Source organism: Larimichthys crocea, chromosome XXIV, assembly GCF_000972845.2.
Source record: "Larimichthys crocea isolate SSNF chromosome XXIV, L_crocea_2.0, whole genome shotgun sequence".
Classification (NCBI taxonomy): Eukaryota; Metazoa; Chordata; class Actinopteri; family Sciaenidae; genus Larimichthys; species Larimichthys crocea.
Window position 1 is genome coordinate 8631208 of NC_040034.1, and position 16963 is coordinate 8648170.

A 16963-nucleotide genomic window follows, 5' to 3' on the forward strand; every position below is an offset into this window, starting at 1 on the left:
TGTAAACATGTTCTGAGAAGTTGGACATTTTAACATGGGGGCTTATGGAGATTGACTCATTCTGTAGCCAACCTCTAGTGGCCATTTGAGGAACTGCAGTGCACATTGGCTTCACTTCACAGCCACAGAGGTCACAGCTAGGTTTACATCCCCAGTCCTCTTCCCTGGAGTCTACCATGTTGAATCACCATTTCTCTGTGACACTAGAAAGCAGGGCATGAAATGAGGAGATCGTAACCAGCAACTCCGACACACTGGTCCTTTAAATATGGGATAGTTAGTCTATTGGAATCATAGTGATGCTTTTAAAGAAACAAATATGGTGTTGAGTGACAGCTCATACCTGAACAGACACATAACATTACAGATGTTTGTTGTTGTTTTTTATATTTAACACATGTGGGAATTGAGCCACTTTGCAGGCAGCAGACTCTTGAAGTTGTTACTCATCTGGATAAACCCTGGACACACATGTAAAATAAACCACAAAGGGAAAAAGCTACTCATCCATACATCCACATTCTAACCTGAACCACCATAAGCACCTCCCACTGAATGAGAGCTGATAATTGGCGCGGGCTCATTTGCATGCAGAACGGCATGGATATTTATTTAAATTTAATTTCGTTCCCGCACACGGTGCACTGTAGGCTTTTTTGTGCCAAAGTCATATTAACCCCTTGATTAGTTAATATGCAGTGCACGACGTTGCCCACGCACGATGAATATTCATATTCATGGCGCTTTCTCCGCCGTCCCCTCTTTACTCCTTCCTGCCTCTCCCTCTTCTGCCGTTTTCAGCCCGCAGCTATGGAGGCTTACCGGAAGACCGTGCCGTTTTCACAGTTATCCCAAACACAAACACTCCACATCGTTTGGCTCCTCTTACTGTCTGTGTCGCTCGCTGCCGCTGACTCGATGGCAAATAAGAACGAGCTGCCAAGCAGAGACCGCGCTCTGAAAGGAAGCGAGGAGAAAATGCTCGTGGCAGGTAAATAACGCACTGTGACAGGCTGACACGCGACAAACTGCCCTCGCGAGTCAATTAACGTGCCAAAAAAAACGCACGCGAGTGACCTCGGTCACCTTAAAGGTAGATAAAGACAACAACTGCTATACCTGGTGGACTTCAACGTTTGCGTGATATTGTTCACTTGTTATCGAACTGCGACTCTTTTAAGAAAGATATTTGAGTTAAGTAAAGGTAAATCAGATCAAATCAAATCAGATTTTATTTGTGTAGCCCAAAGTCACAAAGTACATTTGCCTCAGAGGGCTTTACAATCTGTACAGGGAGTGACACCCTCTGTCCTTAGACCCTCGGTTCGAGTGAGGAAAAACTTGCCCACAAAAAAACATTTTAACAGGGAAAAAATGTGGAAGAAACCTCAGGAAGAGCCACAGAGGAGGGATCCCTCTCCCAGGACGGACAGACGTGCAATGGATGTCACGTGTACAGGACAAATCAACACAAACATATTGTACAATTACAATGAATGATAAAATGATTACAGTAACAGATATGGTAGTAATAATGACAGTAATAATATATGTAGTGGGCGTCGTGCAGGATCACAGCAGCAGCCACGATCCACGAAGGTAAGCTGGCACAGACATTATAATGACAGCTAGACACAACAGTTTAATGATGACGTACATTTCTCCAAACATCTGCTGGCTTCTAGGCCACATTCAGTCATGGATTAAAGGTATCTGTCTTTGCTTTCCTCAGCAAAGAGTATATTAGTCAGAATTAAGAGTCTGAGCCGCTCATTTCAAGTTTTCGGCCTCCGCTCTTCCGCAGAAAAAGACAAAACAAAAGGGGTGAAATGTAATTTTTAAGGGTCAAAACATTTTTATTTTTTCAAGTGTGCATCTGTGTGGTTTAGAGCGCTGGTTTTCAAACTGTGGTTCAAGTGCCACTGTTGGTACGCAAGCACCCTTGAGGGGTACATAGAGGAATCCTTGAAATCTAAAATTTTAATCACTCAATTTAGAAACACAAATATCATTAATACTATTAGTTATTTGAATGAAAATACTTCAAATGATGAGATCTGGTAATATTTTGTTTCAGTATCATCCAGTTCTATAGTCACATTAAGTTCATGCAGGTAGCGAGCATACATCCATGATTAGTTATGACCTTAAATTTAATGGGGGAGATATTGTAAATGAAGGTAAAATGAATGATTCAAAAACACTGCAATCATGAGACTCCAAATGGGAACTATAAGGAAGAGAAGTGCAGATCAAGAGTACCCCTTTTCTATTCAATCAGTTCTTGAACGGTTTCCTTTCAGGATTCAACAACAGTCAATAAAAACTCTTCCTATCAGCAATAAACAACCTTCGACCTACTGTATTTTAACATCTGATATATAAGTGATATTCGGAGAGCCTAATATATTTTATGGGGACACATGATGTAAAAAAATGTGAGAAACACAAGTCATTACGAGGTCTTTCACATGAGAAAGTTTAGACGCTTTGACCAACACCCTATTTGTTAGAGAAAGCACAACAAATATTTTACTGTCAAATCAAATATGAATTCAATAGCATCACATACACTTCTGTGATTTGTTTTTACAAGAACCTAATGTAGCATACTTAACCGTTTAAACCAAATATGCCCATGGTACATTTTGTTTTTTTTACACTTGCAGTACTTTTTAGGTCGTTTTGTGATTTTAGTTTTTGGACAATGATGAAATCTCTGAGACAAATCACAAAATCTGAAGTGGCAGCAAAAGCCTGTTGGGATACATGGTGGGATCGTGTTACAAATAGTTGATGATGAAATCAGGATAAAGCAAATCTGTATGGCTCAAGTTCTGACACTGACAGAGACACTCTGGCACTTGCTGAATATATAATGTTTTTGGTTACCACTGTTTGAGCTGTTTGTATGAAGAAAGAAGATTATATAATTTTGCCGTGTTTTCACTACGTGTGAACGAGTATATCTTTGGCTTCCTATTTATAATTTCAGTAAGCTCCCCCTCTCGTCTCAGACCATTTTATCCTTTCATCGTCCTATTTTGGGACAGGGGGGGTGGCTCATAGGAGTATGAGACAAAGGTGAGACATGGTGTGATTTGAACCTGGTCACTGTCTTTATCTGGTCTGACTGAAGCATCCACAAAGTGCATTATGGGAGCTGGGTGTATGTGCATAGGAGGAAGTGGTGCCGCAGCATCCAGGGGCCCATCTGGGCATTATGCGCATGAAGGCTCCGCCCCGTCGTAAGTTCCTGCTCCGTCTGTCGAAGCAGCTCGGAGACACCGCATGGCAGAAATCTGTTCCTCCCCTTTCACCATGGGGGGCAGCTTAGGTGGGGACGGGGTTGTTCTAGTGTGTGTATGTGTGTGTTGGTGTAACATGCTTCTGTGTTTTTCTGTGTGGGCCAACATGCATGAGTAATTTAGGGGTTGCATGGACTTTTTTTCACATATGCCCTGTGCAGTCCCAGCATTTAATCCCCTCTCTATAATGATCACTGATTTTGAAAGTTGCTTCTACCCCTCCAGCCTCTTTAAAAAACCTCCTTGTTCCTTGTTCAGACGTCCTGCGTTCCCTCCCTCGCTCCAGTCTCTATAATGTACTCTGTGACCTTGGCGAGAATGATCCAGTGGCAGATTGTTACATGGTAGGGGCACAGTAGCTATTATTTTGAGTCAGTGCAGGGTAGACTGCCAATATTTCTTCCAAACAGGATGGGGGAGGTCAGCTGACCAAAATCAATCTCTGTTACATGCTTCGCTATAACTCTTTAAAGCAGGTTCATGGCGAAGATATATTTCTGGTATTGTTTCTCTCTTGTTTTCTCATCTCTGCTGTCTCCAGATGCCCTTGCTTTTTGTTGGCTTTTGCAATAAGCTCAGATGGAAAGAAAAATATGTAATAGAATGGGAAAGGATGCAAATTAAGTACACAAACATTAGATCAGTAAATGAGAGAGATTTCGCTCATGGGCAGCAATTAGGCTCAGCGATTAATACTCTTCTTATGCCTCAACATAAGAATGTCCTGAAACAGGTACTTTGTATGTACTCCCTATGTCTGCTTGGGTTTCCTTCAGGTTCTCAGACAGTGATTTGAATTGGAAACCCTTAATAGTGTTTCATGCATCTCGCCCAATGCATGTTGGGATTGACTTGAGCCTCCTGTGACATGAAAATATATGTATTTATATCTGTATTTGCTGTTTCTGCACAAGGAGAGTAAAGGTAAATTTTACTATCTAGTTGAAAACGAGATGCATTTATTCATTTGTGCGGACCTGGCAGGCCCCAACAGGATGTGCCTCCATCTTGCTGGAAGGAGATAATGGAGCCAGTCCTATAGTACGGAGTCTTCTCCATAGCAACTGTCTCCGTTGCTAGGTTACAGTATGTATGGTTGGCTTCAAAGTTGTACTCTAGTCTAGAGTCTAGACAGTTTTCCCACCCTGAGCAGAGGCAGCTTTAAATGTGTGTCACGTGTGTCACAATACCAAGTTGATTGTTTTGAGGACAAGCAGCATGATTTCTTTTACTTACCTCTTACTGTTTTTAAAAATCGACCACCTCCCACCAGTCTTGCCTTTATCCTCCCCTCCCTTCTTTGCCCCACTCTTTCTCGCCCCTACCCATCCTCCCATACAGCAGAGGGTAGTTGGCACCAGTATAAAGCATCACCCTCCTCCGACGACTCGTGCCTGACTCTCTGCCAACCTGTGTGAAGCTAGAAAGAGGAATAGCAAGAGGGAGGGAAGAGGAAGAGAGAGGGGGAAAGAGAGAGTATATGGATTTTTGGAAGGAAATAAACAGAGCAGCCTGGAAATCGACCTTTCCTTTACCAGTTTTGGCATCCAGGGATAGTACCTCTCCCGTTTCTCTGCATGAGGGGGCAGCAGCGCTTGGACTTCAGTTTAACGGGTGAGAAACACAGGATCACAGGTAGAATCGAAGGGTAACAAAGACTAAATACCCGCCGAAACAAGTCAAACTGGACGTTATTTTCCGCTAAGCAACAGATTGTTGTACCCTTGACTGATAGTAACCATAATACAAGCAAAGTGGCAGGGCGCCGGGTCCGATGTTTTGGTTCTGGTCCAGCCGCCTACAACCACCGTGCTAAAGCAAAAGCAACAAAAGGTGACCAAAGTATTCCGCTCCAGTCCCGCTGTACTGTATAGCGTGCACTGCGCTTTTCAGATATCCTCGAAAACAAAGGCGCACAAAAGAATTTACGCCCATATCACATCCAAGTTTGAAAAAAAATCCTTTTCATGAATCTTTTCCCCATATTCAGCCTGTTTTTCTTCTTTTGTAAGCTCAGTCACCCTCCCTGCTTGTTTTTTGTCGTCCTCTGTTCTTTCTTTTGCTGGCGTAGTGAAGCAGCGTAGTGAGGGTATTCAGCCAGTTCTTTCTCTGTGCCTGTGTGTGTTAGGTGGGGTAATTCTGGCAGAATGGGGTGTGGGCGCTGGGCTGGCAGGGGGGAATGCAGGGCTAGGCACAGTGAAAGGAGCCAGCCTGGCACCACCTGGACCTCTGCCAGATGCTCCATGGGAGAAATACCCACAGCAGAGGTTGGTGTGTGAGTGATTGTTACGGCTGATTGTGTGCTTGCGTGCATGCAGGCGTGCGCGTGCGCATGTTTGTAAAAGCAGAGTGAGGGATGATGGGAAGGTGGTGTGAGGAAGAGAGTGTGAAGTGAAGATGGAGAGCAGCTGAGAGAGACGAGAGGGCGGGGTGCTTTGGCTCAGAGTTGGCTTCTCTGGACAGTGCTGTGTCGGCGTATTCTTGGCTGTCTTCATTTTTACCTCTCTTTTTTTGTTTGTTTATTTGTTTGCTTGTTTGTTTTCCCTGTGTTCTCTCTTGGATGAAGTGCTTGGTCTTTTTATATAGCGCCCAAAGGCATGGTGGTCTGAAAGCCAAAAGAATCCTTCACTGCCTTTCTGCTACCCTCATCTGTTGCTTCTCACTGGCTATTTACTCCTTTTATTGTTTTGGCAAGCTGAACTCTCCTCCTCCCACTCCTCCTCCTCTATTGCACACTTGTCTCTCTCTCACTCTCTCCTTTTTGTTCTCTGTCATTTGGCAACTTCAGTGCTTTTTATCTCTGTGGCCAGAAAAGCAGGACACGAGGGTGAGAGTAAGTGATAGAGACTAAACCAATTCACAGAAGAAGGATGGAGATTTCTCCTTTCCTCCCACCACCTTAAGTCACTCCCGTGGTCTGAGAATATTTAGGCGGTACAGTTACTGACACAGATCTACTTTGATTGGACCTGACCGTGCCCGTGAACATGACCTAGCAGTGCCAAACAACCTGCTGCTAAAAGACAGAACTATCACACAACAGGAGGGCAGGAAGGGACTGCCTGAAGGAAGTCGGGCCTCTGTGAGTCCTTCATGCTTCTACAATCTGTTACTGCACAGAAAAACCAAGTTTGTGTAATATCAAAAAGTGCCCTAAGGTGGCATCATCTAAAGTGCTGTGGTGCATCTTTTGGTTCTTATATTTCTTCAAAACGCTTGTTAATCTTTAGGGTCCAGGCATGGTACTATTTCTTTTCAGTGCCTCTGGCTTTACAGTGATCACTCAACCTGAAATGAACTTCAGGTGACTAGTCTGTGGCCTGTTGTTGCACTTGGACCATCCCTAGGCCTGTGAAGGAAATGAACTATTATATCTCTATCAGATTAGAGATTGTTTGTATTCAGACCAGTGTCACACATCACATTCCAAAGAGACTAGAGAGCAATCACACATCGAACTTAGAACAAGCATCCATTATTGGTATGTGGCTAAGCTCTTAGTGTGCCCTGTGGCCTGTTTATCTGTAGACTAATATTAGTGGTTGCAGTACAAACCAGCCTTGCTTAGTGGAGATTTGCACACTAAGTCACCTCAGTCTTCTTAAATCCTAATCCTCCTCACACATCTGTGGGCTACACATGCACACACACACACACACACGCTTCCTTTTTAGCTCTAATTCCATGCATGACAGTTGGCAGTAGAGTGCCACCCCTCTGCCACCGCCCAGCACTCCAGTTTGTTTTACTTATGAGGTATTTTTAACATACCGAAGATTAGGGCTGCACTTGGTCTGCTTGCAAGACCCTTCCCTGCTTGTGCGGTTATACAAGAGCGTGCCCCTGAAGTGCTGTCATCAGTCCGCTTTGCGGACACCCAGTGGTGCCAAGCCTAGCACTTAATACGTTCCCATTTGTAGACGTGCAGTAGAGTGAGAGAGAGATCAGACAATAACTGCATGATTGTGTTTAATTGTGGGTATTGAGGAGAGGACAGTGGGGATAGAATGGCGGTCAAAGCTGTTTAATCTCTTAAATGTCTTCCAGCACTGAAGCCTTTGCCTCTGATCCGCTGGCCTGGGTCAGCATGTAACGAAGTGAAGACCTATGAGGCCTGGTTGAGGCCGCTAATGGGCCTCTTTATTCACATACTATAATTTGTACTGTTGAAGCACAGTGTTATGATCTGATTTACACACTGTTTTCTTCACAGACAAGCATGCTGTCAATGCAAATCCCACTGTGGAGCCTTTTCCAGAAGGCATGGAGACCATCATGTTTGGTGAGACTGTGCAGTCACATATTTCTGTAATCAAAATCAACCCAATATGAAATCCTCTGTTACCAATATGTGGTTATTGGCCTATTTTGGAAAATTAGTGGGCTCTCTGTGGATGGTGTGGTAGAACAGAAGCACTAATGTTGTGTGTGTGTGTGTGTTTGCATGGTGTCTTTATATCCAGGTATGGGCTGTTTCTGGGGAGCTGAGAAACATTTCTGGCGGATTCCTGGAGTGTTCTCCACACAGGTGGGCTTCGCCGGGGGCTTTACACCCAACCCCACTTACAAAGAAGTCTGTTCAGGTAATAAACTCTGTATTTGAACATTTTTATATGCATACTATCTTTGATATATGCTACCTGATCCCGCTATGCTCCCTTCCTGTGAGGAGGTGAAGTTGGATCAGTCAGGGTTCAAGAGACCAAAAAAATGCACAGGGAAAAAGAAAAAGATAGGGAGTCGGAAAGGGTGTTTTAAGTACAGCGCTCCCATCCTCTCGCCGCCTTCCCTTCATCTGCAGTCAACTACTCAGAATGCACTGCTCCAGATGGGCTGTACCCCCCGTCCCCACCCCCCCATGACCTACTTGTAAGGATTGGGCTCTGTACTGTGCTGTACTGCGGCGTTTTTGCCAACAGAGGTTACTGTATATGAAGCGCATTAGATGGGCTTCTTTCCCTTAGACTGAGATTTGGCGAACACGATATTAGACATAAAAGTGTGAATTCTGTGTATTTGCTATCAAAGCCTTTGAAAATGTTTGGCTACCTGTCTACATCTGAATTTGTGTCTTTCAGTTTTCCTCAGAATCAAAGAGATGTATGTAGGGCGTTGATATATAATTAAAAAGACGATGTCTAGCTCTGTCTTATTCTCTTGCCCATCTTGTGTTTCGCGCTGTTCATTTGAGGCTTCTCCATTTACGAGGGCAAATCATTACAGGGAGGGATGGAGTGTAGGTGCAGACGCAGCATGGGGGACATGAAGAGGAGAGGAAAGGCGCTTTGGGCTTGGCTGGCAGACTTTCTGAGCAGAACCCTTCAAGGGATTGTATGTTTCCTATCTGCCTCCCTCTCCCAGTTTCTCTTTCTGTCAGCTTCCCAGCAACAAGATGGTCAGCTATGAAGGAGGATGGAGATGGAGACTGATGACAGAAAAAGAGAGATTGAGAGCTGTGGCAAGTTAGGGAACGGGTAAAATAAAACTTTTGAGGGGAAAGAAAAAGTGTGGAAAAGAATGGTTGCCTGTCCATCGGCTGAGAGAGTGCAGGCGTCGCTCCAGTGGCCATGACGGAGCAGAACACTGCGACGGCATGAGACCGAGGAGCTGTCAACACAGCCAGGGCAGGACAGACAGCTGGACAGACAGACAGACGGACAGAAAGAAGGGGCTGATGGAACTGTCAGCAGAGCCAGGGAAGGATGGAAGGACAGGCAGATAGGTGGATGGTCTGACAGGCACAAATAGGAGGTTGAGGTGCAGTCAAATTTGTCTTGGGAGGACAGATGATACAGACAGCTGAGAGATTGATGGAAGGGGATGTTAATACCAAACAACACATTTTATCCTGACTAATTCACAGCACTATCCACATTGCAGTACATTTGCAGTACAGAATCAAGAGCTGACAGCTGTAACTCGCAGTGTTGCATGGGGTTCAAATCCAAAAAATCCAATAATTCTGATTCTGAAGTTTGGGAAAAGCTACTGGTTTAAGGTCAGGGAAAGATTGTGATCATAGTTAAAAGCAATGATGGGACTAGGTATGAACTACTGGCTCCTTTGTCAACGTCACTTGTTTTGTGGATGCAGACATTTTAAGGTATAAACACACCATGCTACTTCTCTCTTTCCTACTTAGAGAAGACAGTAATAAAAGAGGAGGTTCAACATAAACAAAGTTCATTTTTAAACATTTGAACAAGCTACCAGTGCTGTTGTCTTTTTTTGGTGAGGACATTCTCTTCGTGAAGGATCCAACAGCAGAGAATAATTAAACAAAAAAAAAAAGGACAACAGGATGGCATGGTGATTTTGGAGGTGATTCTGTTCACCCTGCTGAAGTGTCCTTCAGCAAAACATTGAATCTCTAGCAGCTCTAATGGTGCTGATCTGCAACACTTCTCAGCCTTTCACCCCCTTCAGATGGGACAAGCGTGGAAAAACATGGTGCATATTCTTGACAGATGGTTTTGCTACATTTTCTGCTTTCTACCATTCTTCCAGCACCATGACGGCTAGCCTGCAACCCAACTCACTGCTGGCTGTGGCCACAGAAAAATGTATGGTGAGAGTTTGGATAGTGGGTATAATATGTTCTTATTAAATGTCACCATTTCAATATTTTTGAAGTGAACAGCACCGACAGACTATTCATTGTCACATACTCACAACAGACTGCTAGTGTCCACTGAATAATGTGCCAGTTCTTGAATCTGATAGGAACTGTTTAAACAGGTGAAGTCTATTTGGCATGAAGATCATCCTTTGGGTGTGCTGAGTGTTATCTAGAGAGAAAGTGGGTCTCAGGCCAGATGCATGAATTTGGCAGACCTTCTCCTATTGTCTGCAAAGCACTCGATGCATCTATCTGTGTGGGCATGTGTGGGCATGTGTATATGAATATGAATATGTGAACAAGAAAAAAAACTGGTTACTATTCTTAAGTTAACATCTCTGCATTTACACAAAGGTCTGTATCTGTTTGTGCTGAGCTGTGTGAGTATACTTTTTCAGCTGTGTGTCTTTGTGCACCTGCATGTTACACCTATAGTATCCCACAGTTTGAGAATGCCTGCAGGCAGCTTGTTGAAGCTTCGGGGTCCTGGCAGCTGCAGACAGGCGAGAGCGTCTGAGTGCTTTTGGCAACTTTCACCATAAGCTCCAGCCTTTACTCTCTCTCTCTTTCTCTCCCATGATGCCATAAGGAATGACATAGCTCCATGTGGATTTAACCTGAGTGTCTTCTACCCATGGCACATGCACTCAGTGACACTTACTCCGAACTACTGTGTCCAACAATTTTCAGCATTTAAGAGGAAAGAGTGGAACAAGGAGAACGAGTTATCCATGAGTCAAGCTGACATCATAAAATGTCATACAACTTGATTTGGAATAATGCAACTTTTGATTCTCCTTCAGGTCTGACGGGTCACACTGAGGTGGTGAGGGTTGTCTTTTCCCCTGAAGACATCAGCCTTGAGGAGCTGCTCAACCACTTTTGGGAGAACCACGATCCTACACAAGGTAGCAACATGCACGTACACACAAACCTGAAAGTCGCCATCAAATAAGGCCCATCCCGAGTGGCACAGGGTGTGTATTAGAGCAGAAGGATGCCCAGACGTGTGCCTGCTTTTGCGTTATAGTGGTGGGGGGAGGTCTCATGGGTGTAAGTCAATGCCAGACAGTGTTAATGTGTCTGAGACCCAGCCATCCATGGAGAGACACACCAGTGTGGTGCATGTTGAAGCCTTAACTGCAAAAAACCTTCTCTCTGTGTGCATGTGAAGTCTTTATTCAGTTTAAACCAGCCTTCACTTCACATATAGGCTTGACGCAGCGGTGATACAAAATTTGGTCTTTTCTGTGTTAAATAATGACTGTGTCTTGGATTATCATGCGTAGTGTGTTTCATGGGTGGGTTTAATCCCTTGTAAGCAATTCTGAAGTTGTTAGTCGTGGGAAACTGGTGAAACTTTATTGCGATGGTGCAACATATCCCCCAAATAACTCGGGTTTTCTTCTGATCTATATCCCTGAACTACATACTCTACAGCGTGCCGCATATGTTTAACTTAATAGCATTTGAATCACCACTCCTCTTTTGATGACACACGTGTCTTCCCCACCTGCCTCTCAACCCCCCATCTTCCAGCAACAACAAGGACCCCATCCCCCAAAACTCATCTCTCCATCTCTTCAAGTCTCTTGCCCTCTTGTTTTCTCTGCTCACTGGAGGAGGTGATGTAAGAACATTAATGCACCGGGAGGGCATGGGGAGGGTGTGTGTGTGTGTGTGTCTGTCTGTGGGTGTGTGTGTGCATGTGCATGTGCATGTGCATGTGAGAGAGAAAGGACAGGCAAATAGGTACTCTGCTCACTCATATTGAATGTAGGGAGGGCATGACAAGTTTGCAAGAGATGGATCAAAGATTCATAGGTCCGACCTTCACCATTAAAACAGGCTTACTCCACACACACACACACACACTAACGCACATACACTCATTCCACACGCTTGGTCACATTGCACACGTCAGTTCTGTCATGTTGTTCTCTCATACACTGTGTGACCTAAATACGCTCAAATGTCAGCTGTGTTTGTCCAGCTAAATACATACATGAGCTGACACATCAGCTGTGTGTTTTCATAGTTCTTTACGTGATTTACGCCGACTGTTCGACTAAAGGTGTGTGGACAAAAAAGAAGCCGAAGGAGAAGAAACTGTTTGCGTTGAAGTTCATCCGAGAACTGCTCCATCCCGATCAGATGAGAGTCTTCTCCTGGTCACCGTGACCAATGGCGGAGACACGTCTTACTACGGGCAAAGGCACAAGCAGTGTCGAGCCGACACGCCACGGGCCAAAGGCAGTGAGGCCAAAAGAGTAGTCATGCATTTCCCCTGACTCACTGCCTTGTCTCATCTCATGTTTTATTAATAGCATGCAGCTTATTGACTATGCACTCTGCTAGTTGTTTTTTTTTTTTTTTGTTACAGGCGACATATTCCAAAATAACCACAAACTCAAATGTACATTTTTCTTTGCCTAGGAGTGTTGCTCATTGTGCGTGACTTCAATGCGAATCCCTGCCGTTTCTCTCTCTTCTCTCGATTCCGGGTTCACGTGTAGAAGAAATTCCTCTGATTTGACAAATGTGGCGTGGAGTGGTGGAAAGAGGCCCGCTGGCTGTGCCTTCACGCATGCTTAAGCTCCAATTTATTCCGTCCACCTTAGAGCTGGGCTTAAAAGAGAATAGGGAAATTAAGGAAGTTCTCTCTTTTCCCTTTCAACTGCACAGATTCACTAGAGATCATCATATATGGAGACGAGCCCAGGAACATTATGAATTCTGTTTTCTCCTGACACGATCAACACGGAGCCCATCCTGGTTTATATATACACACACTATGTTGGAGTGGATGTGGAACTATCATGTACAGATGCATATTCAGCTGCATGCAATACTTCCTTTTAATGCGTGTATGTGGGTGTGTATCTGTAAGTGTGTATGCACATATGTGTGTGTATGTGTTTTGAGATCTGTGCCTCTCTTCTATGCCTCAGTTCAAAAGGGTTTAGTCCCGACAACGTGATGTCGGGCTGCGTCAGCTCCACCAATCCCAGCCTGGATAGCAACATTAGCAGCCAATCAGAAACTCCCAGCAGCCTTTGCTGTGTGCCCTCTTTCCATATTCAGCAACACTAGTCTCAATCTGCTGGCTTCCCTGGGATGTTGCATAAAGACCCCCCATTCAACACGCTCCCAAATTATAAGTTTTCCAGTCTGCATTAGGGCAACTCCTCAGTAACATACGTTCACACCTGTGTGCATGGAAAACACACTCAAGCACACGCAAACTCTCAGCAGTTAAAGTGACATCTACACATCAGAGGGCAACAGCAGTCGTGCTTCATCATCGGGGGTTGAAAACATGATTTGATGTGTTTGGAATGATCACACATTTTCCTGTTCTTTCACACACTGCAGATCAATTGCGCACACATTTCCATACACAGGCATACTGTTCACTTCACATTATGCACAAGTGCTCATTATGCCTACTCATAGTCAGCTTTACTCCCATTTGTGCATACATGTGAATAGGCAGAACACACACAAACACACACATACTGTGCATGCAGCGCAGCTGCACCAATGGCATGTCAGTCGGTTTATTGGGTGCTTCCTTGTTACAGAATATAGGCCCTGTCTCACTCCCTGTATCTCCTGTTTTCTTAGCTCCCAGTGGAGGATAGAGGCCACTTCTCTCCCCTGCCAAGCTGTCAACTCATCCCTTTTTATTTTATTCTAGTACACACACATAGTTGCGCTACCTCCCTTTTTTGCTCCTTACCCTGTTTAAACTTAAGGTCGCATCCATTTCAGGTCTCCCTTTTTTCTGTGATTTCCTATGCCTCTTTTTTACCCCATCCATTTTCCCACATTCTTTCCCATTTTCCCGCTCTCCTCTTGTCTCATCTCCCCCCCCCTGCCTCACCCGTCTCACCTGCACCCCCCTCCACCCTTCACCCTCCACCCTCGTCCTCTTTGCAGTGAGCGGAGTGGAGGGGCGAGTGAGTGAGCAAACGGCCTGAAGCCCGTCAGCACATCCGCAGAGCAGCGCAGTGAGTCGACCGCTCCCCGAGGCCATCCGCTCATCACACAAACACACTCGCATCCACTCACTCCACTTTTATCTCTTAGTCACTCTCTCCTCCGTGCTCCTCATGCCCACCCCCATCCCCCCATCCCTGTTCTTCCATCTCTTCCTTCGCTCCCCTCCTCCCCACCTCCGCCGCTCTTCATCTTAACTGAGGCTTTTCCCCTCCTCTTTGTTTCTTCCTCATCTCTTTTCCTCTCCCTCCCTTCCTCTTCCCTTGTTCCCTCCATTCCCTCTATTTTTTGAGGCCATGCAGTATTCATGGTGTGGGCTGCTGATGCTGCGTCAGTGAACAGGCATCGCAGGCATATGCCAATAGACACAAAAACACAAATGCACAGCTAAGATGGCTGTCCTTATTTGATAACGTCTTCACGTACAAGCATGCTCACTCTTGTCGGTAGACATTGGTGGAGTCACACTATAGGAAAGAGATCAGGTCTATTAAATACTGTAGGTTAATGCATTTTTAAAAATGGATGCCATTTTTATTCATTTGAGCCTTTTCTTTTTTGTTATTTTTGTATGCTGCTGTTTAGTCGATGCATAGCTTATATACTTAAAATAACATACCACAGAGAGTACAAAAATGGCTTATCACATGTCACACATGCATGGATAGGGTCAGACCACAAAATGGACATAAATCAAGCTGTCTTCCATCTGCCAAGTCACGCTGGTGGCAGTTACTACCTGACAAATAAGACGAGCATGAATATTCTTTTTATATAATATCTTCACCCCAGCTGGCTGCGACACACGTCAATTCCCTGTTGGGGTACCCCCATGTCCCCCTATGTCACCACATCCCTCAATTTAGGGATGTCGCAGCCATCTAAAGGCAAACCCCGCAGGAGGTGACCTTGACCTCTGACCTCTGACCTTTGCCACCCCCATACTTCTAACCCAACCTCTTCCCTCTCCACTGGTTGGCTAAGAATGGCGTGCTCATTACCAGGTGTCAGTTATAACACCCTCACACACACTGACAGACCTAATTTATGGAGATTGCGGCACGTGTGCACACACTGTGGGGGTCGAGTTATGCGTGTCCATTATGTTAAAGTTAAATATTAAAGTCTTTATGTCGAGAGAGAAGAGCGAGTAGAGTAGAGATAGAAATGATAGTAGAAGAGAGAGATGATATAGAGTATCTATAGATATATATATGAGAGAGATAGATATATGTAGATCACTACATAGAGAGCTATTTACACAACCTATATATAGTAGATTAGATATATTTGGGTGTGTGGGTGTAGATAAATCATAAAAAACAACCATTAGAGTTTAACTTGATGTTTGATTGTTGAATAGAGACTTCAGTATCAGTTTTTTTTGTGCAATAATGACTGATCACCAAATATTACACTCAAACACGGGGTAAATATTTGTAGCCTTAATTACAGGCTGTCGAAATTATCATTTGAGTGATAGAAATTGAGTGATGGAGTTGACATCACACTAAATTATTAATTGTGAACTGTATTAAAATATTTTTGATATTTATTAGTTTAGAAGACATTTGAAAAATCAATACTTTCTTACAAATATATGGCCTACAGGGAAGTGTAATTCACTCTGGACAGAACATTTAAGACCTTACAGTTAATATTATTAATAAATTGTTATCATATATATGATATGTACATTTGTTAGACGTCCCTAAAGCTGTGTTAGTTTAGTGAGTGATAGAAGGTTATGATAGAAATGTTCTGTTTGCTGAACTTTTTTCATGACCTAACATTATCATATGATATCGCAGATTTAAATACTGAGAATATAACTTATGCTCTCATCCGGCCTGATTTGAGTAAAACACTAGAACAAGTTCTACTTGTTCGATTTAGATGCAGCTAAAAATAAACAGCGTAAGGGCCAGAATCACAGTGCTCTGACAACATGCCCAGAACCATGAAGTGATCATGTTAGAGAGCACTGCTCCAGTAGAGACAATAAAATGGGAGCTAAGGAGGGAGATAAAGCAGATTTTTAAAAGAGATTATAATAGTTACTGCAGTAATCTACATGATGTGCATGCACACCTTAGAGTCATATATATAAACACACATGGACAGTACTGTTTCCAAGGTACACACAGCTCTGCTGTTGGTTTAAGGTGTGCCTCCGTATGTGTAGTGTCACCAGCTGACAGCCAGCAGAGCATCACTTTCTGTTTTGCTATGTATGTTTGCATATGTCACATATTCACTCTCCTTACTATATATATTCTGTTTGGGTATGTGTGTGTGTTTGTTTGTGTGATTGCACGTGCAGGCGAGTGTATGTGTGTGTCCACTGGGGATGCTCTCACCATCCCAACTCCGTACTCTGCCTCTGTCTCCAGCGCGTCAGGAGCGGCTTACATAAGAACAGGGCAAAAATAGCAGCTGAGAGGGGAGAGGAGGAGAGGGCTCTGCTGGCACGCACACAGTCGTAACGGGACCGCGGGGCACGGCACAACCCTGAGTACTATCACACACACACACACACACACAGAGGGAAGACTGCAGCTATCAGGCATTATCCTTCTTTTTTTTTCTACTCGTGGTGCACTTTTTTGACAGAATAGTAGAAATAACGATGGCTGGTCAGACTCAATAAGCTTGAAAAACACCAAATAATCCCAGCTGATGTTTCAGCTTGGGAACAAGGTCGGAGTCCTCTCTCTAGACCTGAAGTGGGTGAACAAGTATTCCATTGTGTAGGGGAAAATGTAGGTAGGGGGGTAGGAATAAAGAGGTAAAAAAGGGAGAAAAAAGAGGTAAAAAAGGGAGAAAAAAGAAACAACATTAGATTGTTCATTAGTGCTCACTCTGCTGCAGTCTAATTGGCACACACTGCCAAGTGCAGTAATTCCGAATTCACTTCAAATGTTTCTTCTCCACGCTCAGAAGGATGCGAAAAGTCACCAATTATGCAGAAACATTTCTTAATTGCGGATACTGACAATAGCTTGACTGAAGAAATGTTTATTCTTTCTTTTCT

The 16963-nt window shown here is 44.1% G+C and overlaps 1 protein-coding gene across 2 annotated transcripts in view; it reads left to right on the forward strand.

The window, feature by feature from the left end:
* The first annotated feature begins 409 nt into the window (after nucleotides 1-409).
* msrab (methionine sulfoxide reductase Ab) overlaps nucleotides 410-16963 on the forward strand; it is a 31316-nt gene continuing 14762 nt past the window's right edge. Inside the window, exons 1-4 of one of the 2 annotated variants that reach the window (XM_010757005.3) lie at nucleotides 410-991; nucleotides 7522-7590; nucleotides 7772-7891; nucleotides 10731-10835. In XM_010757005.3, coding sequence (XP_010755307.3) covers nucleotides 694-991; nucleotides 7522-7590; nucleotides 7772-7891; nucleotides 10731-10835 — 592 coding nt within the window. In that variant the 5' untranslated portion in view covers nucleotides 410-693. Of the gene's footprint in view, nucleotides 992-4722; nucleotides 4923-7521; nucleotides 7591-7771; nucleotides 7892-10730; nucleotides 10836-16963 lie in introns of those variants that run through there. The other variant, XM_019260379.2, reaches the window with a different exon arrangement.